This window comes from Salvelinus namaycush, chromosome 31, assembly GCF_016432855.1.
Source record: "Salvelinus namaycush isolate Seneca chromosome 31, SaNama_1.0, whole genome shotgun sequence".
Taxonomy (NCBI): Eukaryota; Metazoa; Chordata; class Actinopteri; order Salmoniformes; family Salmonidae; genus Salvelinus; species Salvelinus namaycush.
This window is the reverse complement of record NC_052337.1, coordinates 10,885,927-10,909,358: the sequence shown is the minus strand read 5'-3', so window position 1 is coordinate 10,909,358 and position 23,432 is coordinate 10,885,927. Positions and strand designations below refer to the sequence as shown.

The 23,432-nt window shown below is 42.1% G+C and overlaps 2 protein-coding genes across 3 annotated transcripts; both read left to right on the top strand.

Moving 5' to 3' along the window:
- The first annotated feature begins 10,941 nt into the window (after positions 1 to 10,941).
- LOC120025788 (protein phosphatase 1 regulatory subunit 26-like) lies at positions 10,942 to 20,526 on the top strand. 2 transcript variants are annotated; one of them, XM_038970437.1, is made up of 5 exons: positions 10,942 to 11,035; positions 12,758 to 16,519; positions 18,793 to 18,913; positions 19,727 to 19,782; positions 19,932 to 20,526. In XM_038970437.1, the coding sequence occupies exons 2-5, from the start codon at positions 12,798 to 12,800 to the stop codon at positions 19,954 to 19,956; spliced, it is 3,924 nt and encodes a 1,307-aa protein (XP_038826365.1). In that variant the 5' UTR covers positions 10,942 to 11,035; positions 12,758 to 12,797; the 3' UTR covers positions 19,957 to 20,526. The 2 variants fall into 2 exon arrangements, with proteins under 2 accessions (XP_038826365.1, XP_038826364.1); XM_038970436.1 differs by lacking the exon at positions 10,942 to 11,035 and adding an exon at positions 11,044 to 11,307.
- Positions 20,527 to 20,640: 114 nt separating this feature from the next.
- Positions 20,641 to 22,879, top strand: LOC120025824 (28S ribosomal protein S2, mitochondrial-like). The gene is made up of 4 exons (XM_038970515.1): positions 20,641 to 20,696; positions 20,999 to 21,112; positions 21,242 to 21,371; positions 21,846 to 22,879. The coding sequence occupies exons 1-4, from the start codon at positions 20,672 to 20,674 to the stop codon at positions 22,396 to 22,398; spliced, it is 822 nt and encodes a 273-aa protein (XP_038826443.1). The 5' UTR covers positions 20,641 to 20,671; the 3' UTR covers positions 22,399 to 22,879.
- The last annotated feature ends 553 nt before the right edge of the window (positions 22,880 to 23,432 follow it).

Genomic DNA, 23,432 nt, shown 5'->3' with positions numbered 1-23,432 from the left:
GCTGCAGGTGATTCCTTGATCCACCTCTACGCAGACGACACCATTCTGTATACATCTGGCCCTTCTTTGGACACTGTGTTAACTTCTCTGCGCACAGATCCCGGTAGCGGGATTAAATTCGACAACATACGGTGAGCGCCACATAAATAGTCATATTAAACATTCCTGAAAATACAAGTGTCTCACATGGTTCAAAAGCCTAGAATCTTGCTAATCCAACTGCGTTGTCAGATTTAAAAAAGGATTTACTGCGAAAGAATACGATGCGATTATCTGAGAACAGAGCCCCATACCAAAATACTATTTCAACCAGCACAGGCGTAACAAAATCACAGATTGCAATAAAATAAATCGTTTACCTTTGACGATTTTCCTCTGTTTGCAATCCCAAGGCTCATTGTTACACAATGCATGGTCTTTTGTTCGGTTAAATCCATTTTTATAGCCTAACACGAAACATTTTGTGAACCGCTGGTGTCGTGAATTCCGTGTCATTCAATTTTCGACTAAACATTTGACGTAAATACACAGACTAAACGTGACTTTATCCAGTCATGTTTGGTTTCATTGCAATCAACTGTTTGTTTGTAACACAACCAAACTTGATGGGTCATTTCGCGGGACGTATTGACCGAAAGAAACCGATTGGAAGACAACAAGTAATGACCTCATTGTGCACCAATTATATGACCGCTGTTTCGTTGATTGACTGTATTTTAACCCAATGACCACGGATCGTCTTGAAATCTAGCTGGGTAGATAGCCAATGAGCAGAGGTAAACGGCAATATGTAATGTTTCTGTGTTGGAAGACCAACCCATGTAGTAAACTCCGGCATAAAGACGGTCTTTCGCCATTGAAGAGTCATACTGGAAGGAGCCAAGCTTGTTACGCACAGCACTATTTCGGTAACGCGCATCTTCAGCTGTTTATATATCGAACATCATGGCGAATAAGTCAGGGAAAGCTAAATCTAAGACTAGATATACGAACGTAGACAAAATTATAGAGGAAATTGATCGTGAAAGTGAAACAGATCTGCTTTTGGAAGACGACTCAGTTAGCGACCATAGCTATGACTCCAAAATGGAAGCATATTTTTTGAACGGAGAGGACATTGTTTTGGACTGGTAAGTTCTTCTCATGCTAATGCCGTTGTTTGAAATTAATAATATAAAATATTATTTGTGATTGTTTTTACATTTTATTTGCAATATATAAAAATTTAATGAAATGTGTAAAGTACACATTGGCTATACATTGTGGGTGGGGGTATGTTTGTATGTATGTGAATGACCCATAGCCTATGTTTGTGTGTGTATATATATATATATATAAATGGAATGGAGTAGAATGTAACAGCAAACCCACACATCTCAACACAGCGAGCAAGCTTCCTCCACTCAGTCTACATATTATGGATTAGAGGGAGCATGGTCGAGATGCGTGTGTCTGCCGCTCCACCCCACCCCCACATGAAATAGCCTATTTGAGGCAGGCCCACAACAATGGCCAAAGTGAAATGGAACAGCACTTTATGTTCCCTGTACTCTATATATCTGTTTATTATACCTGTTGATACAGGGCTCATATGTGAAACTATTCTAACTGAACATTTTCTTTCACAGTGACACTGACTCCGAATGGGAGCCCCCAGTGCCAACGTGTCCATCCCCCTCTGAAGCTGTTTCATCCAGCTGGACCCCTGCTGTCTCTAGCTCCACACCTCCCGGGCCATCTAGAGGTGTGAAGGCACTGACAAAGAAGCGGAGGAGGGGAAGTGTGCCACCTGCTAACAAAGGGACAGAAGGGATTGGCACACTGTCCTAGAAGATGATGTGGAGCCACCCCAACCAACTTTTAGGCCGAAAAGGAAGCCAGGACCTCAGGTGAACACGACCCCAACTTACAGCCCCCTTCAGCTTTTTCAGCTGTTTTTCACACAATCCGTTGTAGATTCGCTCATGTCTAACACGAATAAGTATGGGGAGAAGAAGCAAGCAGGCAAAAAGGTAGCATGGAAGCCCATATCCATGTCAGACTTTTTCTGCTACCTTTCACTGGTCATCTACATGGGGCTGGTGAAGCTGAAAAGCCTGAGGGACTACTGGAAAACGTCATCTCTCTACCAACTGCCTTTCCCCATGACTGTTACAGTATGTCCTGCAAAAGGTTTCTGGTTCTCTCACAGGCGCTTCATATCGGTGACCCAAAGGTTGATGAAGCGAATGACAAGAAGAGAAGCACAGCAACGTTTGATAGACTGTGCAAAATCAAACCTCTCTACTCCAGCTTTGTTGAGGCCTGCAAAACCTACTTTCAGCCAGCCCAGAACGTGTCAATAGATGAGAGGATGGTAGCCTCAAAGGCCAGAATTGGCCTCAAACAATACATGAGAAACAAACCAACCAAGTGGGGTTACAAGCTGTTTGTGTTGGCTGATTCTGTGTGTGCCTACACATGCAATTTTTTTGTCTATGAGGGGAAGAACAGTTTTGCTATCGGTAAGGGACTTAGCTATGACTCTGTAATGGAGTTATTGGATTTTCAACTGCTAGGGAAGGGCTACAAACTATTTGTGGATAACTTCTACACAAGCCCTACCCTGTTTGCAGACCTTAGGTAGCGGGAAGTGTGGGCTTGTGGCACCATTCGTACCAACAGGGTGGGCTTTCCGAAGACGAAGGTGAACGACATGCCTAAGCGGGCTGAGCGGGGGACCATGCGATGGATCCGTGAAGATGGCCTGCTGTTTGTAAAGTGGATGGATACCAGAGAGATGGTGATGTGCACAACAATCCAGAAGTCTTTCAGTGGGGATCACGTTGTCAGGCGTGTGAAGGACGGTGCCGGGGCATGGACCACCAAAAATGTCCCCATTCCAACTGCAGTAAAGGACTACAACAAGAGCATGGGAGGTGTGGACCTATCAGATGCGCTGATAGGCTATTACAATGTTCTCCATAAGACGATGAAATGGTACAAGACCTTCTTCTATCATTTCATTGACATTGCTGTGGTGAATGCATTCATCCTACACAAGGAAATGGCTAAGAACTGTGGAAAGCCCTTCCTCTCACAGAAAGCCTTCAGAGAGCTGCTCATCAAGGAGCTTGCTGGCTACAGCAACACTGCACCACGTTCTGGCCACTCTACCTCAGTCCCTTCTGCTCCTGCCACAAGTGTTCATCTGCCCAAATTTATTTCTGCAGGCATGGATGTGCCTCAGGGCCAAAAGGGCACAGCATGGAGGCGTCGCTGTGTTGTTTGCAAGATGAAGTCCCCCATCACCTGCACCACATGCTTGGTGACCCTCTGCTTTACAGCAGAAAGAGACTGCTATGGCACCTGGCATCAGCAGCACAATATGCAGTGCTTCTACACCTGCATTGCTTGCTGTTTGGGGTTTTAGGCTGGGTTTCTGTACAGCACTTTGAGATATTAGCTGATGTACGAAGGGCTATATAAATTGATTTGATTTGATAGAGGACTGAGGGTCTTCCAAATATTGAAAGTGTGTAAATAGTTACCCATGTTATTTTGTTAAAAAAAGGGATTTTTTTTTCAAATTGTTTTTTCTTCCATTTTTTTTTCTTCCATTTTATTTTCAATTTTTTGGGGGGGTGTGTTAGAATACCATTTTGGTGTTTCGTATATAGTTATTTGTTTCAAAATGTATACCTTCACCAATTTGGCCACTTGGGTACATTTGGGCTACTTGTGTGGGACACCTGGGTGACTTCATGATAAATGTCATGTAGCACACTCATTTTGGAAGTTATCATTCTGAAACTTTGCACAAGTACTGTTGCCCTCTTATGTTTTTCACTGAAATTGTCCCCATATTCATATCTGAATGTTTGTTTTATCTTGTTCATTTTAAAGATGATGATACAACAATAAAAATAAAAAACATATGGTTTTTTATTGTATTATCTAAACCAGATCTATTGTGTTATATTCTCCTACATTCAATTCACATTTACACAAACTTCAGAGTGTTTTCTTTCAAATGGTACCAAGAATATGCATATCCTTGCTTCTGGGCCTGAGCTAGAGGCAGTTAGATTTGGGTATGTCTTCAGGCGGAAATTGAAAGAAGGGGGGGGGGTAGCTGTAAGAGGTTTTTAACAAACCTCCAAACGAGCTTCAATGCCATACAACACTCCTTCCGTGGCCTCCAACTGCTCTTAAACGCTAGTAAAACTAAATGCATGCTTTTCAACCGATCGCTGCCCACACCCGCCCGCCCGACTAGCATCACTACTCTGGACGGTTCTGACTTAGAATATGTAGACAACTACAAATACTGGAACCCCGTTCCGCTAGCGGAACCCCTCGCCAACAGCCAATGAAATTGCAGGGCGCCAAATTCAATCAACAGAAATCTCATAATTTAATTCAATTTTCTCAAACATACAAGTATAAGACACCATTTTAACGATAAAATTCTCGTTAATCCAAACACAGTGTCCGATTTCAAAAAAGCTTTTTGGCGAAAGCAGAACATATCATTATGTTAGGTCAGCAACTAGTCACAGAAAGCATACAGCGATTTTCCAACCAATATTGATAAAATTAATCACTAAACTTTGATATTCTTCATCAGATGACACTCCCGGGACAACATGTTACACAATACATGTATGTTTTGTTCAATCAAGTTCATATTTATATCCAAAAACCTCAGTTTACATTTGGCTTTGCCTCCAAAACATCCCGTGAATTTGCACAGAGCCACATCAAATCACAGAAATACTCATAATAAACATTGATAAAAGATACAAGTGTTATTCACAGATTTAAAGATATGCTTCTCCTTAATGCAACCGCTGTGTCAGATTTCAAAAAAACTTTACGGAAAAAGCAAACCATGCAATAATTTGAGTACGGCGCTCAGAGACCAACACAACCCAAGAAGATATCCGCCATGTTGGAGTCAACATAAGTCAGAAATAGCATTATAAATATTCACTTACCTTTGATGATCTTCGTCAGAATGCACTCCCAGGAATCCCAGTTCCAAAATAAATGTTTGATTTGTTCCATAAAGTTCATCATTTATGTCCAAATACCTCCTTTTGTTAGCGCGTTTGGTTAACAAATCCAAACTCACGACGCACGTGCAAGTCCAGAGGAAAGTACAGACGAAAAGTCCAAAAAGTTATATTACAGGTTGTAGAAACATGTCAAACTAAGTATAGAATCAATCTTTAGGATGTTTTTAACATAAATCTTCAATAATGTTCCAACCGGAGAATTCCTTTGTCTTCAGAAAAGCAAATGGAACGGGAGCTACCTCTCATGTGAATGCGTGTGACCAGCTCATGGCTGCTGGCAGACCTCTGACTCATTCCCCTCTCATTCGGCCCCACTTCACAGTAGAAGCATCAGACAAGGTTCTAAAGACTATTGACATCTACTGGAAGCCTTAGGAAGTGCAATATGACCCATATCCCACTGTATATTCGATAGGGAATGAGTTGAAAAACGATCAACCTCAGATTTCCCACTTCCTGGTTGGATTTTTTCTCCGGTTTTTGCCTGCCATATGAGTTCTGTTATACTCACAGATATCATTCAAACCGTTTTAGAAACTTCAGAGTGTTTTCTATCCAAATCTACTAATAATATGCATATATTAGCAAGTGGGACTGAGTAGCAGACCGTTTACTCTGGGCACGCTTTTCATCCAAACGTGAAAAGGCTGCCCCCTATCCATAAGAAGTTTTAAGCATCTCCAATCCAAAATGAAATATAGAATCGGCTTCCTATTTCGCAACAAAGCCTCCTTCACTCACGCTGCCAAACATACCCTCGTAAAACTGACTATCCTTCCGATCCTCGACTTTGGCGATGTCATTTACAAAATAGCCTCCAACACTCTACTCAGCAAACTGGATGCAGTCTGTCACAGTGCCATCCGTTTTGTCACCAAAGCCCCATATACCACCCACCACTGCGACCTGTATGCTCTCGTCGGCTGGCCCTCGCTACATATTCGTCGCCAGACCCACTGACTCCAGGTCATCTATAAGTCTTTGCTAGGTAAAGCTCCGCCTTATCTCAGCTCACTGGTCACGATAACAACACCCACCTGTAGCAAGCGCTCCAGCAGGTATATCTCACTGGTCATCCCCAAAGCCAACAGCTCCTTTGGCCGCCTTTCCTTCCAGTTCTCTGCTGCCAATGACTGGAACGAATTGCAAAAATCGCTGAAGTTGGAGACTTATTTCTCCCTCACTAACTTTAAGCGTCAGCTGTCAGAGCAGCTTACTGATCGCTGCAGCTGTACACAGCCCATCTGTAAATAGCCCATCCAACTACCTACCTCATCCCCATGTTTTATTTACTTTTTTTTGCTCTTTTGCACACCAGTATTTCTACTTGCACATCATCATCTGCATATCTATCACTCCAGTGTTAATTTACTAAATTGTATTAACATCGCTACTATGGCCTATTTATTGCCTCACCTCCTTGCACACACTGTATATAGATTTTTCAATTGTGTTATTGACTGTACTTTTGTTCATCCCACGTGTAACTCTGTGTTGTTGTTTTTTGTCGCGCTGCTTTGCTTTATCTTGGCCAGGTCGCAGTTGTAAATGAGAACTTGTTCTCAACTGGCCTACCTGGTTAAATAAAGGTGAAATAAAAATAAATAAATAACTATGACATGTTTTGCTATGGCCCTGGGTTGGTTTGAGTTTGTTTTTGCTAGTTAGTAGACTGTTGTAGTCAGACATGAGTTAGCTAGTACCACCATAGCTGCATCCAATATTTAAGCAAATAATTCATACGAAACAACTTTGCCATATTATGATGTAGTCAAATTAACCTTGGGAGAAGGCAATGTTGCCATTACTGTTACAAGCAAAGTTTGTAAAAAATAGCTAGAAATGCTAATATTTTTATAACTAACCCAACATAGACCACATCCTTTCGTTTGGAGCAAATGAATCATAGTGGGCAGAACTAACAAGGAGGTGGGCAGAGCTAAGCACGAGCTAGCGAGATCTTGTTGGCACGTTCTAGCATGTATTTGCATATTTCCGTTAGAAAAGCGTACTCTATGAAGTGTGCGTCTGTAATAACTAAATTCGTCCTAACCCTTGCATTCCTAAACAATGCAATTGTTTGAAACTTTGGCAAAGGGTAAAGTCTACAAAAGTAATGATCCTTTGAACGTGTTTGGAGCGATGAAACAATGGAACCCCATTAAATGAAGTGAAGCAAAGTGGGCAGAGGGGTGATTTCCATGTGGAGCTTGGCAAAAGGGGGCACGATTTGTTGACATAATTGTAATCCAAATCTAACCTTCATTTACTCGTTGTGACAAACCGAGGTTCCAAACTCCGTTTTAGATGAGACCGACTTTATGAGCAAAATGATCCTACTTTGTAGTCAATCTTAACACTAGAAAAAATGTTTCTTACTCGTATCGATACCACATAGCTAGTTTCAAAAGGGATGAGTTGGTTTTTAGGGGCAGTCGCTCTTTAAGGCATTGTTTAGCACCTTGATGAAAGTGTGTGCTATCGGTAAAATGTTTATTGCCTGAATATGTGCCAGTCATGCTCTTTATGATGTTAATTGCTCATTCATGTCTAATGGGATATCCCATGGTGAAATGCATTATAGGTCAAGTTAATTATTAAGGTTAGGTCATTGCTTTTACTTATGTTGCTCTTTGTCCTGTTTATTAATTTGTAAATATTGTAAGTATCCTACTTTTGGTGCCTATTTATTCCCCACTTTTGCTAAAAACAGTAGATGTTTTTTACATTTTTATATCCTTCTCTGCCTCCTCACTGCTACATCCAATGTGACGGCCTACCTCACATTGTATTGATGCAGCCCTCAATAACAAATGGGTATTCTAACACTAAGGCTCATTCTCCTGAACCTCAGTGTATGGGGATGGAGTTCACACACATAGTTAGGGGAAATATAAAGAGGGGGGGGGGGGGGGGTTGGTGCAGTGAGAGACATTGAGAAGTTTGTCATGACTGCATGTGCTGACAGTGCAACTTTTAAAATTTTATTTAACCTTTATTCAACTAGGCAAGTCAGTTAAGAACAAATTCTTGCTTACAATGACGACCTACCACGGCTAAACCCTAACCCAGACGTCGCTGGGCCAATTGTGCACCGCCCTATGGGACTCCCAATCATGCTGGAAAAGCGTGATCTTCATGGATGGATCCCGGTTTCAACTGTACTGGGCAGATGGCAGACAGTGTGTATGGCATTGTGTGGGCAAGCAGTTAACTGATGTCAACGTTGTGAACAGAGTGCCCCATGGTTGGGGTGGGGTTACGGTATGGGCAGGCATAAGCTACGAACAATGAACACAATTGCATTTTATTGATGGCAATTTGAATGCACAGAGATACCATGAGGAGATCCTGAGGCCCATTGTCATGCCATTCATCCGCCGCCATCACCTCATATTTTAGCATGATAATGCACGGGCCCCATGGATCTGTACACAATTCCTGTATCTGTACACAAGGTTCTGTACACAAGCTGAAAATGTCCCAGTTCTTCCATAGCCTGCATACTCACCAGTCATGTCACCTATTGAGCATGTTTGGGATGCTCTCGATCGACGATAACCAGCAACTTCACACAGCCATTGAAGAGGAGTGGGACAACATTTCACATGCCACAATCAACAGCCTGATCAACTCTACACAAAGGAGATACTTTGTGCTGTATGAGGAAAATAGTGGTCCCACCAGATAGTGACTGGTTTTCTGATCCATGCCCCTACCTTTTTTTTAAGGTATATGTGACCAACAGATGCATATCTGTATTCCCAGTCATGTGAAGTCCATAGATTAGGGACTAATTTATTTATTTCAATTGACTTATTTTCTTATATGAGCTGTAACTCAGTAACATTTTTGAAATTGTTGCATGTTGAGTTTATATGTTTGTTCAGTTAGATGTTCAATGTTTCTTTAAAAATATATATATTTTAAAAGGAATAGTTTCACCATATTAAATGAGAGATATGTTCACATAACAGGGTTGACCTTAAAATGAGGGACAGATGTAAATTAACCACTAATCACATTAAATAAATACTAATTTTCAGAAAAGACTTTGTCAAAGCAATAAAATAACTAGGTCTTTACAATGATGGTGAAACTTTGAGAAATGTTGGGATTCAATTTGTTAAAATCTTTCTAGAAATGACACAAGGTTGATCGTAGGGACATGTCAAAATGCTGAAATTTGGTATTTTAGAAAGCTTTTTTTCATATTCAAAATCTGATTTGTTGAATTATCTACGTGGTCTGTATTAAAAGGCACTTCATAACAGGCTTCAAAATGCAATATTATTGTACAATTTCTACTTAAATATCAAAGAGACGCAAAATACACTAATTTCGTGGAAAGACCCAGGGAATAGGGTTGCATTTGGGACACAGGCACTCACTACTGTGATAGGATGTTGTCAATAGAGCTGCAATCTGGGATTCATGTTTCAACCAAATGGCAGCCCCTCCATTTGTTTTGGTATTCATCTAAGGGAAGGGGCTCAGGGGGAAATGAGACCCCTCTCAAATTCATAGACAGTACTCTAGATCCAAGGGCAGTGCTAAGCTCATGAGTCATGAGGCATGTTATATTATTGAATAATTTAAAAGACCATTAAACAGATTCCCATAACCCAGACTGTAGCTTTAAGATATTTTAAGCCTGTGTGTGAGATGGTGTCTATGCCCCAAATGGCACCCTATTCCCTACAAAGTGCACTACTTGATCAGAGGGCTAGGTAGTGCACTTTGTAGGGAATAGGGTGCCATTTTGGACACAGATATTATCTCACACACAGGCTTAAAATATCTTAAAGCTACAGTCTGGGATATGGGAACCTGTTTAATGTTTTTTTTAATTAATTAGAGAGGAAGAGAGAAATGAACTGACTCCACTGAGAATCACTGTGATAGAAGACTGTTTGAGTGAATCATAATAAAGATGGAGGGAGGAAGGGGACAGAGGGAGAGAGGGGTTGTGTCCCCATAACTCCTTCTATCCCCATAATATCTATTTTCCCCTGAAGTTTGCACTTGTTCACTTCCCTTGAAAGGAAATGACTGGCATGGGAAACTTCCTCTAGCCCATGCCTACACCAATCCAAGTTGAAGAAATTGAGACAAAAAGTATCAGTATTTTGAACCTGGGGTGTAACTGCACCTGAGGGAAAGAGAAAGAGAGAAATAGATGATGAGAGGGGAAAGAGGGTGAGAGATGAAGAGGGAGAGAGGTTAGGAAATGAGAGAGAAGAAAATAAGAGATGGTTTGTGCTTGCATACAGCATCATCTTGTGGTATTTGAAACAACTACAGATACAGCATATGTAGTATAGCTCACTTTATGTATAGTATTTATATTGCTACTGTCACGTTCACCAACCTACAGTAAATGCATGGAACATAGTAGACAATTAATTTGTGTGTCTGTTTTTAAGTGAATTCCAATTACTTTCTATAAGGCTACTATTAATAATTTGAGCTGCACTACATGTATATTTGTAACTGCATTGTCTGGACCTGTAGCTTTGTATTAAACATATTTGTTGGAATAAAAGTGCCATCAACTTATAATACTATTATGATTATTTACTTGTAACTCATTTAAGAAGGTCTAATTATTGCAAAATGTCATTAGGCCACAATATTTCGTAATATGTAAAGACATTTGTGTCATATTATTTCTAACATCATAGGCTACTTTAAAATAATTAGGCCTGATTTCTAATATGCCTGGCTGTCCATATCAATAATATTTTAATCATATAAAATGGTTTGTAGGTTAGTAAAAGGAGGAGGTTAACATCAGGAGGAGCTGTTACACAAAGTTAACGTAATACAGGAGGAGGTTAACATCAGGAGGAGCTGTTACATAAAGCTAACATAGTCCTTACTGAAAGTCAGTGGTGGTCAACTTTGAGAGATAGTCTATATGTTATTTTACTGTTCCTTTAAAGAAGATGGCCAATGTGTCGCACGGACAACTGGTAAAGTACGCCAAAATGTAATTTTATTCAACATTCTGGCATGTAGAGGTCGTGAGAGAAAACTTTCCTGATTCAAACGCTAATTTCGGCCTGACAGAATTCAATGCAATTTAATACCGCGTTTCCTGTCAAGCGGAGGTGGAGACGAAGGGGTGCTCGACATCGTGCACTGTCTGCGCGTGTCTGTTCTGTGTGTGGATGCTAAAAGCTGAAGAATTACCAGGGAAATTAAATTAACGTGTAGGCCCTACGAGTAATTCAACCATAACCAGGTAAATTGAACTAAGTAGATGTGCCGTGTGTGTTAATATTTAGAGGTTGTCGAGGTGCACAATACAAATGTTTTCTTCGCAGAAAAATTCCTGTTCTACAGCAGGCCCGCCAGTATCTTATTTCTCAATACACCGAATACGTTCAGTGGGATATCCCCTATTCCGCCTGTTTTATACCTTTCTATTAATATCGTTATTAGTGAGAAAAATGTTGTCGAATTACCGGTGTCCTTTGAGAATATGATAACGTAAAGAGAGGGTTTGATGGAGCAGTGGCCAGGTAGTGGAGGAACATGGTTGCTCTGCGGTGTCTCCTAGTGATACACACCGGGCAATAGTGCAGCCCGAGCCGCTAGAGGGATACGGGCCTGCCGGGGGTGACGTTGCGACAACCAAGGCATTGAGGTTCGGAGACAATGTCCTCAACATACGATTTTGTTGGAAAGTAAACGTCCCTATTTATCAGCTATAGCCATATGCAGACGATGTTACCTGTTACCACAGGTAAAGTTAAATGTTTGTATGGATGGTAACAAATTATTTTTGGATTCAGTGTTAAAAGTCGTTCTCGGCTGTTAAGTATGATGACGGCAAATCACATTTGGACATGGATTGTCGTCTTTTAACTGGATATACAGTAAGTTACATTGACTCATCTGTCCACGTTGTATTCGTGACCAAACGATATCTGAGTTTTTGTGGTATATTATTTAATTAAACAGTAGCCTAGGCTTGGTCTTCTCTGGGTTTACAGCCCTCCCTTCTTTCGCATCTGGCTACTGCAGCCTGGGATGTCGGCGACGTTGTTTATCACTCTACTTGGTTGAAACAGAATGGCGGGTTTGAGTATCGCGCTACACATGACCGCCCCTTACACCTGCTAGTTTGATGCAGTGTATTCGTGCATGACGTAGTCTATTTGTAGAATACCCTAATTTAGTTGAGTGTTAAATTAATAAAACGTTCATATTCTGGCAGATTGTCTTTTTACCAATTTAGGCCAATGCCCTTAGTGCATTGCTGTAGCTATACCCTGTACCTATACCCTGGTCTCAATTGGGATTCCCTGTATAAATAGAGGTTAAATTAAAGCATTGTAATTATCATGATACTCAGTAAAGGACCATTTCAGCAGTAATGTGATGTACTTTTCAAAGGTTTTCTATTCCTTTCTAGGTGCATAATCAGAAATACAAGACCAATATGAGGCATTGTGCCCATAGGGGGCACATGGGCTGTTTCAGGTGTTTGAAAAATGCAAAATTCTCCAACTTATGGACAGGGGTTTAGCTCCCCTCCAGACCACCCCCTCACATACTTTGTGCCCCCTCATCCTTTGTGCCTATAGCCTACAGTGAAAATCTGAACAATAATAATAAAAAAGAATGTATTTTAGTATGATATGAATACAAAAGCTGTATTTTGACTCTTGTTTCCTTTTTTGTTTCAGATGTAAAGATGTGAGTGTGGTCTGAGGCAGCTGTGATCCCATGCTCCAGCCCCCCCACCCACCCCAGCACCACACTAGAATGTACTTGAACTTGCCTCCAGTCGCGGCTTTGCACACAGAATGGAGGTCATCGTGCGGTGGTCTGCCCAGAGGCTTTAGCGGTCTGCCACTGTGCTTCAATGACTCTGACAGCGACTTGTCCACCACTGGAACACCCATCTCAGAGAAGGTCCAGATGATCATAGAGAGCCTAAGGAGCACCCAGTCCTCACTCAACATGGGCGACGAGACAGAAGGGAACCAAGTGCTATCAGGGCAACCGGTACAGGAGGCTGGAGCCCGGGGCTCCCAGGGCCAAGGCTTCAAGGTCCGGAGGGTGCCTCCTGTGGTTATCGAACCCAAGCCCAAATTCAGAGGCCCTCTTCCTCTCACTCACACTGATAACTTGCTGGCACTGCCAGAAGTTTCCTATAATGTTGATTTGGAGAGTTCTGACGGCGATGACTCTGTAGATAGAGGCATCGAGGAGGCCATTCAGGAGTACCTGAAGGAAAAGGATGACCACAAACGCAAGGCTGAGCCAGAACCAGCCACTAATATTTTACAGCCACCCAAGATTCCCCGGAGGGAGGCTGCTCCAACCTTTCCAGAACCTACTAAACAACATTCCGACAGCAATAAGGTTTTAACTGCCAGCAACCAGGTTCCGAGAAGTGTCAAAACAGAGACACACAACACAGCACTACCCATGAAGAAATGTTTGAAAAGTAAGATACCCACCTGCAAAGAGAATCCCTTTAAGAAACTGGACACAATAAGCAATGCAGCGGTGGTAAAAAAACTATCTTCTTTGCAACAGAAGAGAGGCCCCTCTAATTCCAACCCTCTCTCTGACAAACAGAAGAGTCCTGTACTGAAAGCAGTGAAGTTGGAGGAACACTTGTCTGACAGTGACAGCAGCAGCAGTAGTGATGACGGCATTGAGGAGGCTATTCAACGCTACCAGCATGAGAAGAAGAAAGAGAGACATGGAGGCAGACAGTCCTCCAAACCCCTTCTCGTCCTCAAAGAGGAGTCAGACTCCAGCAGCAGTGATGACGGAATAGAGGAGGCCATCCGCCACTACCAGCTGGAGAAGCAGAAAGAGAAGGGTGTACCGAAGCTCTCTCTATTTCTACCCAAACAAAAGCAAGTGGGTAAAGCAGGGGCTCCCCTGCACTGTCCAGAGAGCACAAGCACTCAGGCAGCGGCCATGAAAAAACACAAACGGTCTAAAAAGAAGAAACCTGAGACTAGGGATTTAAAATCATCTCTACATTCTCAAACTCCTGGTTCCTCACTCTCTCTTATCAAGAAGAGATTAGCAGTTAGCAGCCCCAAAGGGAATGGCCTCCTCTTGTCGACTAAAGTGGAGCCGCTGCGAGAGAGGGAGCAAGAGCAGCACACCACCCCATGCCCAGCCACTCTGAAGGTGAACACCACCACCACAGCTGAGCTGATGTGTGCTGAGGCCATCCTGGACATTTCTAAAGCTGTCATTAAAATGCCAGGGGCCTTTAACCCTAACGTAGCATTAGCAGGCCATATCAATATTAACAGTAGCTCCACGGAGTCCACCGCCACCACTTCTCTTATCATCTCCACAAACTGCCATGGTGATGATGATAGTAATACAAGTGATAATGAGAGCTCCATTGATAGTGAGGATGGGATCGAACAGGAAATCCGGAAGTTTCTTGAGAAGAAAGCCCAAATGCACAAACTGTCATCTGGGCCCGGCTCAGATGTTGGTACTACAAGTCCAGGTGGAAACAACACAATAACAGAACCAGAGAAAAACACCAAACTGAGTCCGGCCCAGAAGAAAACACTGAGGCTGTCTGTGACGCAGAAAAGAAAGCGCAAAGAGGAAGGTGGCAGCAGGAGGAGTTCCAAGGAAGGAGAGAGTGATCTCAAAATGAAAGAAGAGGCACTCCCAAAGCATTTGACCAAGCATGACCAAAGGTCAAGGTCATCTGTTTCCACCCTGAAAAAAGCCCCACTGAAATCAGTGAGGGCCTCAGAGAGGAGGGGGGAACCTAAGAGTGGAGACAAGAGTAGCTCACTGGACAGTGACGAAGACCTGGACACTGCAATAAAAGACTTGCTCAAGACTAAGAAGAAGTTGAAAAAGAAGACTAGAGATATGAAGTTGAAGTCAAGGAAGGGCCTTGAGGATGAGGAGCCGCTGTCTAGAAAAACATCAGAGTTAAAGAAGCTGGGTATGGACCATGTGCCCAAGACTACCAGCCTTTTGAAAACTAGCCTTAAAGTCACTACTACTACTGCCCAGAGTAGTAACAACAACAGAGAAAAAGGCATATTTAGTAAGAATGTGTCACAGTATCCACAGAGCAATGAAAAGAAAGAGCCCCTCAACCAGACAGATGAGATGGACCGATCTCAAGGGAACAGGGATGTAGAAGGCCTGTCAAGAGAGACTAACCCAGTTGTTGTTCAGATCAAGGAAGAGAGCAGTTCAGTGGACAGCGACGACAGCATCGAACAGGAGATCAGAAAGTTCCTGGCAGAAAAGGCCAAGGTTTCTACTACCACAGTGAAAACAGATGATAGAGAGGAGATCGGGAATGGCAAGGGCAAAACTACAGTCCCTCTCACGGAGAAATGCATCAAATTGGAAAATCTGCTGGCTGAAATTCCAAGGATAGACATTACTCAATTCCCTGACCTGCCTCGTCAGAGCAGTTGTGAGCAGAGAGGAGTTCTGGACAGAGGAATCTTTCCAAACACACCCCCTATCCAGCCTGTGCCAGGAAACCACACCCCAGAAACAGCCAGGGGGTCGTGCCTCCTCTCAGCCCTCACCCCCAGCTCCTATCCTCCAGCGCTGGAGCCTGCCAATGGCACTGTTTCTGGGTCTGCCAGATCAGAGAAGAGGAGGAGCTCTAGTTCAGATTCAGGAAGCGGTGATACCCACCAGAGTGCCAACTCTGAGATGGCAAGGGGTTACAGCTACAGGTCATTTCCCAGCACCAGCTACCCCTTGCCCAGGACTGACTCGGAGCAGTGGCGTAAGAGCCAAGTGATCCCCACCACTGAGACAAAAGAGAAGATCCATAACAGGAACCCATTCCAGTACAGCTCACCTAGTTTCGGTGAGAAGACAGCCACCACTCCAGCATATCAGTGTGTAGTACCAGCCAGTATCTATCCGAGTAGGAGGAATATTGAGCCTGCACCGGATACACCTGTCTCCACCCGTCCTGCTACTGTACGGACTGGGAGCAGCATCAGATCACCACTGGTTCCATTCCACCGCCCCTCATCCTCAGAGACTACATCTACGTCGGCTGCCGTCTTCAGCTCCCCGTTCCCCAGCCTGACCAGGAGACCTACGGAGACAGGACCATCAGGGAGGTACTTCCTTCAGAGTCATGGGTCAGGCAGCCGCTGGGGTCAATCCCCAACCCTGACCCCGGGGCTGTCGGAGAGCAGCGTGGTACACGTGGCCAAGGACAAGACGATGTTTGTTGAACTGTTCATGAACGAGACCAACCACGTTCAGGTCAGAAGCAGGGAGGTGAAAGTGAGTGAGGGAAAGGAGGAAAGGAGGAGAGACTTGCCAGCAGGAGAGAGTGAGAGAGAAAGGGAGTGCAGGAAGACAGAGCAGATAGGAAGACGAGGAGAGGAGTGTGTAGATGAGACCGACGTCAGCGAGTCAGATGAGAGGACGAGCCCAGAGCAGCAGGGCTTTCACACTTTGTAAGTGCAGGCTTTTTCCTTGTTTGTTAGGTCACATAGCAGCATCACATAACCTTTTTTAAAATATTAGTTAGCCTATTGAGTGTGCCCTCCTTCCTGGTGGATGTCAATTCAAGTACATTTGTTAGTTCGTAGGTTCCAATGGATTGTTTGTTGTTAATACACACACAAAGCCTTTTTTTATATGTTTGTACATTTTATACATCTATTTAAATACTATAACGCAATGTCATTGAGAATTTAAGACTAAAATGTTCCTTTTTTAATTTGTGCTCTTAGATTATTATTATTTTAAATTCTTATCATTGAAACCCTTAAGCAATATCAGCCACTGCCCTGAAACAACAAGCAGAGTGCATGAATGTTAGTACCACCCAATGCACAGCTGTGTGTCTGGTTGTTTCTTACAGGAAATAAGATGGTTATTTTTGTCTCACCAATGTTTCACTGACTGTTTTTGTAAAGATACAACATATGAAAATCCTATCGAAGCCCTCAAAGTTATCAGGCCAAAGATATAGGCCTAACCACCCAAATATACTATATGAATAATTGGTACAATAAAATATTGGGTCAAAATGAACAATTGAAGACATCATTTTACAGGGAGCAGTGAGTTAGGGTTTTGTTGCTCCATGGATGAGTGACTGAAGGGACTTATTTTTATCATGCAAATACGTCAGACTGTATTCAACTAATATTTGTGTGTGTGTGTTTGTTCCCATGCCCTCCTTGTAATTTGTCCATCGGCCAAAATCTTCCCTTTGCATTCTAATATAGTCTTCCTCTTTTTTTTGTGTGGCATTAACACATTTTAAACAAAAAAAGTATCATATTGTATTCTCATGACAAGCCAGTTTAAACCTTGTCATAAAGTAGGCATATATTTGTTTGTTCTCTTTTAAGGGTTCTGTCAGCAGTGGTTAAAATAGCAAAAGCAACTAACCCCAGTCACAAATGCTGTTTTTACATGTGGTTTTTGTATATTTGCTCTGTTCTGTCGCTGAAAATATACAAATACTTTTTAATCATGAAGAGATTTTCCTCTACAATCATAGGCACATTGCCCATATCAATGGTTGATTTCCCTCTGACAAACTGTCAACAGCACACAAATCATCAACGCTCTTTGTATTTCTTGACTTGCCATTTGGTTGATTTTTGTTTGATGTTCTAGTAGTTTTCTTGAATTTTGTTATGTGAAAATATTATTTATTTTTGTTTATGGAAAAAAGGAGGGGAAAAAATATTGTACTGAACATGCTGTGCATCGCCAGTTTTCATAAGTATTTAGCAAAAATTTAACTTTTCTCCCCTTTCCCTGTCAAAGGAAGAACTTTGACTATCTTTTAAAGTGCAACTGTGTAATAAAGAGTGAATTTCATCAATAGTGGTGCATCTCTTATCTAATTCAATTAAAATGTATCCTCAACAATATTATAAACACCTTGATATTCCTCAACAAAGATGGGCCATACATACATTACAGCTCTTCAAGGTGTTCTTATCAGCTGCTACTCTTCAGAAGGACACTTGCCACTGGAGAAATGTGCATTTCTGTTAAACCAACTGTCTAACTCATGCTATATTATCCCTGTATATGACTAATTTAGCTCATGTTAAAAGCCTTAGTGTCCTCCGACCTCTCTTCTCATCATATTACCAAATCAGAATTACTCAGCAGTGAGGGGATCAGCAGTACCTTGGTCCACAATACATTATATTAGACAGACAGACTGACTTGGATACATGAATGAGTAACTCAAAGGCTTCTCTCTCCTTGATCTCTCAACATTTTCCTCTGGTAACAGCATGTAAAAGTCTGGTCTGCGGCCAGCCGGCCACACCATTTACATTTCTCTACTGTTGAGAGTGATATGATCGTACTGGCTTCATGGTTATCATGATGTTCATAATGTCTAGTGCATAAGCAGAGTGAGGATAGGAGTCTGTTCGACATCAATTTTGCTCAGTCGCTGATTGCCGACCCCAAATTATAGGGCGTGTTCCTCTGTCCAGGCTTAGCTGACGCATGCCAGATCTTACAATGCCTGGATAGGTATTTTACAGCACGTGAACCACATGTTATAGCTATCTGGTGTATGACGGCACAGTCGATGACGTGGCACGCAACCATTGGTTGATGCATGCAACGTCTGAGCACGGGAATGCGACCATAATGAGTAGTCATTTATAATGCAAGGTGATGTGTAGATCAGTCTGTCTACATAAACATGCACTGATGTTTCCTCCCCTACTCTGCCTTTCTCCAGGTCTCTGTCCAGCGCCATTGACCCTGGTATCACCCTCAGCCCTTACATAGCATTGAACACAGAGGAAAGGAGCAAGAGGTTCAGATGGATGTGTAAAGCTGTTGCTGTAAATCAGCCAAAGGTACAGTGACGTACGGGGACAGTTAAGCACGTTGCACACTGCCCATACAATGCCAATCAAACACCAACTAAAAACAGAGATGGATAGGTGTGCCTAGTGCTTAATTTGAGCCGGCACCTCCCTGTTTTAGACTGTTTTGTTCTGGGAGCTGTTTGGCCGGATCCGGTACCTCTCATGGCATGAAACATAATTGTCACTTTTTACAATGTAAAAATTCAAATGAAAGAGATCAAAGATGAGTTATATGAGTTACCTCTTCGTTTATTGTCCTGCCCCAACCCACCCAAAAAAACGTAATGAGAAAATGTAGATTTTCAGCCTGGGCCTGATATTCTAAGAGTTGATTCGGGTTGGGCCAGCCCTGACTTATGGTTTGCGTAACATTGTAACCTATGTTTGAGACCAATGCGTAGCCATGGCTGTGTGAGTAGAACACCTGTATCTCTCACAGAACTAAAATATTCCCAATGTGTAAGTGCCTCTACTCTCCTGCTCTATGCCACTACGCAAATGCGATGATATGCATGCAATGCTTTATTATTAAGGTAATTATTTTTTCTTATGTGTTCCAGTACCTCAGAGCTCCCCAGGGCACCCCTCTCTCCCGCTCACATTTTTTTCCGGCACCTCCCTATTTACAAATTAAGTACTGGGTGTACCCCTATGTTTTTGTTGGAGTTTATTAGGCATTGTAATGGGCAGTGTGCAATGGGCTTTACAGTGTGTTCCAATCTGTCTGGAATAGGTTTGTGATGAATTGGGGTTTGTTGGCTTAGTTTGTTAACAATCGATTCTTTCTGGGCTCTTTTTCAGAAGACCAAGTTTGAGAAACCTGTGAAGAGAAAGCTCCAATTTCTACCTCTATCCAGGTACATTTTGTAGGCAAATCTTGTCATATTTAACCTACTTGATAACACAATAGTACAACACATAGATAAATAAAGGATTAGACACAGACATGATTAAATTAGAAGATAAGGAGGGTTCATTGAGTGTAATGAATTATTTTTCTTTGCAGGAAAAATAAATCAACTGGGAAGTAAAGCAACAGAAGCACAGATGTTTTTTTTACAGGAAGATCTTTCAAGATTTCTTATCAAACATTTAAATGAGTATATGCCATTTAGCAACTGCTTATATCCAAAGCGACTTAGTCATGTGGATGAAAACTGTTATTGTTGGTGAAGAGGGTTTGTCTGTTGTATGTGAATTGTTTGATTCTGAATTATGTTGGTTATGTTGAAATTGCACTTGTTATTGTTCAACAATGTTTTAATTATTTATATTTGTTTAATATTTGGATACATCATTTTTTTTATTCAGCTATGGGTTCTCAATATTCAAATTGACAGTTGTTGAAGAACGTTTTCAATTTCAATAGATTTTATAGATTGACTTCTACATCACATTCATATTGATGTTAAAATATTTTTTAATTTATTATAATTTATTATAATTTATTTTAAAAAAACAGTTCTGAAAATCAACATATCCCAAAAAATGTAGATGTTACAGTATTTGGCTAGAATTTGACAATAAAATGTGTAGGCTACAAGAGAGTACAGTATGGTTCAGTAACTGGTATTACAATTCAATAAAGTTTTTGAATGAGCATTCAACTACATGCGTGCTCATGGGAGTTGTGGTCCAATGGAAATTATTGACACGTGATCTAGTGCGTACGACACATCCAATGGACTTCAACTACCAGTCGCATATTTCTTTGACCTTCAGTGGGAGGGGACAGCACGAGCAAGCATGGCAGCAGGAGTTTTTACCAAAGGTACATTTTTATTTACATTATACAATCAAATCAAATATTTTGGTTATGATTATGACATGAAATATATTTAGCATCTCTTTTGCTACCTTGCTAGACTGTACAACCTATCCTCGTTTTTAATTGTCCGACAATTCAATTACACAACCATTGCTAACTGGCTAACGTTAGCTAGCAGTAGCATCACACATCCAAATCAAGTTGGATGCCCAACGTTACAATGTAATGTTTTATATGTTGTAGCTAGCTGCTGTCTTTATCGTCTGACTGCTAGCTAACTGACTATGCTGGTGGGTTTCTTGTAGGTTTGTGCGGGTTCCGCCAGCCCCGGATTGTTGCAGCTGGATACTCCTGTAGTGGACCTCTCTATGCGACTGCTACCGCAGTCAAAACACTCCCTTTGCAAACTGACAGCACGGGTAGGCAGAGTTGTCAGTGACAAGTACAGTTAGCTATCTTACATGCTATGGATATTTAACACGAATTCATAAAGCTTCTCTACAATCACAAAGAACTAACCACTTCTCGATATATATTTTTTTGAATAGCTGTCACTGACAAGATCCAGAACTTGCCTCTTGAAATGCCAGATTTCTTTCGCTTGTCAGAACTCTTCTCCTTGAAAGATCTATTCGATGCCAGAGTGCACCTTGGACACAAGAAAGGCTGCAGACACAGGTTGGATGGCTGATTTTCATAGTTCATCTGACAGTTATGTTCTCTTTGTGGTTCGTATTGACCTTATCTACCATATTTACTTTACTCTTGCATCAGAGTAAAGTAAAACCAGCTGGATTATCTTCATAGGGCAACATGAAAACATATACATATATTTTTTTATTAATCTTTTCTTTAACTAGGCAAGTCAGTTAAGAACAAATTCTTATTTTACAATGACAGCCTACCAGGGAACAGTGGGTTAACTGCCAGAACTGCCTGTTCTGGGGCAGAAGGATAACTTGTCAGCTCAGGGATTCGATCCAGCAACCTTTCGGTTCCTGGCCCAACGCTCTAACCGCTAGGCTACCTGCCATCCAAATACATGCCTTGCAGATTTCATATACAGAGACAGACAGCATACTGTAGGTATGAACAGGAGTACATTGTCACACAAACATTGATCTTGATTCTCCCTTCATCCCTCTCTACTAGGCTGATGGAGCCCTATCTGTTCGGCAGTCGTCTGGACCAGGACATCATCGACCTGGACCAGACAATGGAGCACCTCCAGAGCGCCCTGAACTTCACCGCCCACATCGCCTACCGCGGCGGAATCATCCTCTTCGTCTCCCGCCGCCGACAGTTCGGCCACCTGGTGGAGAGCACGGCAGGGGACTGCGGAGAATATGCCCACACACGCTACTGGCAGGGTGGTCTGCTCACCAATGCCCCAATCCAGTACGGCCCGGGGGTCAGGCTGCCTGACCTCATCGTCTTCCTCTCAACGCTCAACAACGTCTTCCAGCAGCATGTGGGAGTCCGTGATGCGGCCAAGATGAATATACCCACGGTGGGGGTAGTGGACTCTAACTGCAACCCCAGCCTGGTGACATACCCGGTGCCTGGGAACGATGACACACCAGCCGCAATGGAGCTGTACTGCCGCCTCTTCAAGATGACCATCAACAGGGCCAAGGACAAGAGGAGGCAGATGGAGCTGCTCCAGGGTCTATCACCAGCGGGCCTCACACCGGGCTCCTCGTGAGAGGCGCTGGTGGAATTAATGAAGGGCCCCTTTTTGAGTTATTTGAAAATGCATTCTTCAATTTTACTCCCTTGAAGTTAACCCTGATCTGAAATGATAGGATAGGTGAAATCTCTGCCTTTTGGCTAAGATCAAGTGTAGTATTTGAAAGCAAGTGTTCCACTTCATTGTTTACAACAACATAACAAATAAATTGTTATTGGTCGGGTGTATCGAAATGCTTGTGTTCCTAGCTCCAACAGTGCGGTAGTATCTAACAGTTCACAGCAAAAAAAACACATCTCAAAGTAAAATAATGGAATTAAGAAATATATAAATATTATGTTCATGTCAGATTAGGGATTTATGCCAAGGAAGGGTGGGTAAAGCAAGCATTTAGGTGCGGCAGGTAGCCTAGTGGTTAGTGTTGGGCCAGTAACCGAAAGGTTGCTAGATCAAATCTCCGAGCTGACAAGGTAAAAATCTGTCGTTCTGCCCCTGAACAAGGCAGTTAACCCACTGTTCCTAGGCCTGTCATTGTAAATAAGAATTTGTTCTTAACTGACTTGCCTAGTTAAATAAAGGAAACAATATATATATATAGTCAAACATGGCCAAGGACTGTACTGCTAAAATGCTATATGAAGCACTGTTTTTCAGCAACAGATTTGGTGCTATTTGTCTAGATTTATCTGTGGAGAAACTGAGGTTTACAAAGTATGTAATTGCAATGTTTGCTCCATCAAACTGATCATGTTTCCAGATTATTTCTAACATTCAGCTTGACATTGTCTGGTCAAATAAAAAAGAAGCTATTTCTGTATCAAATTACATGAATGCACTCATGCTATTTATCAAGTAAACTTTCTTTTCACTAAATATGTATGGTCTCCTCGTGTGCTTTTTCTACATTCCAACTATTTCCTTGAATTGTAATACTGGGCTAACATCTTAGTGTACCCAGTCATATAAAATCAATGTCCGAAATTATCTAACATCCTTATCATTGTAGCAATAAAATACAAAATGGCGCTGGCATGTATAGTGGCTGTTTT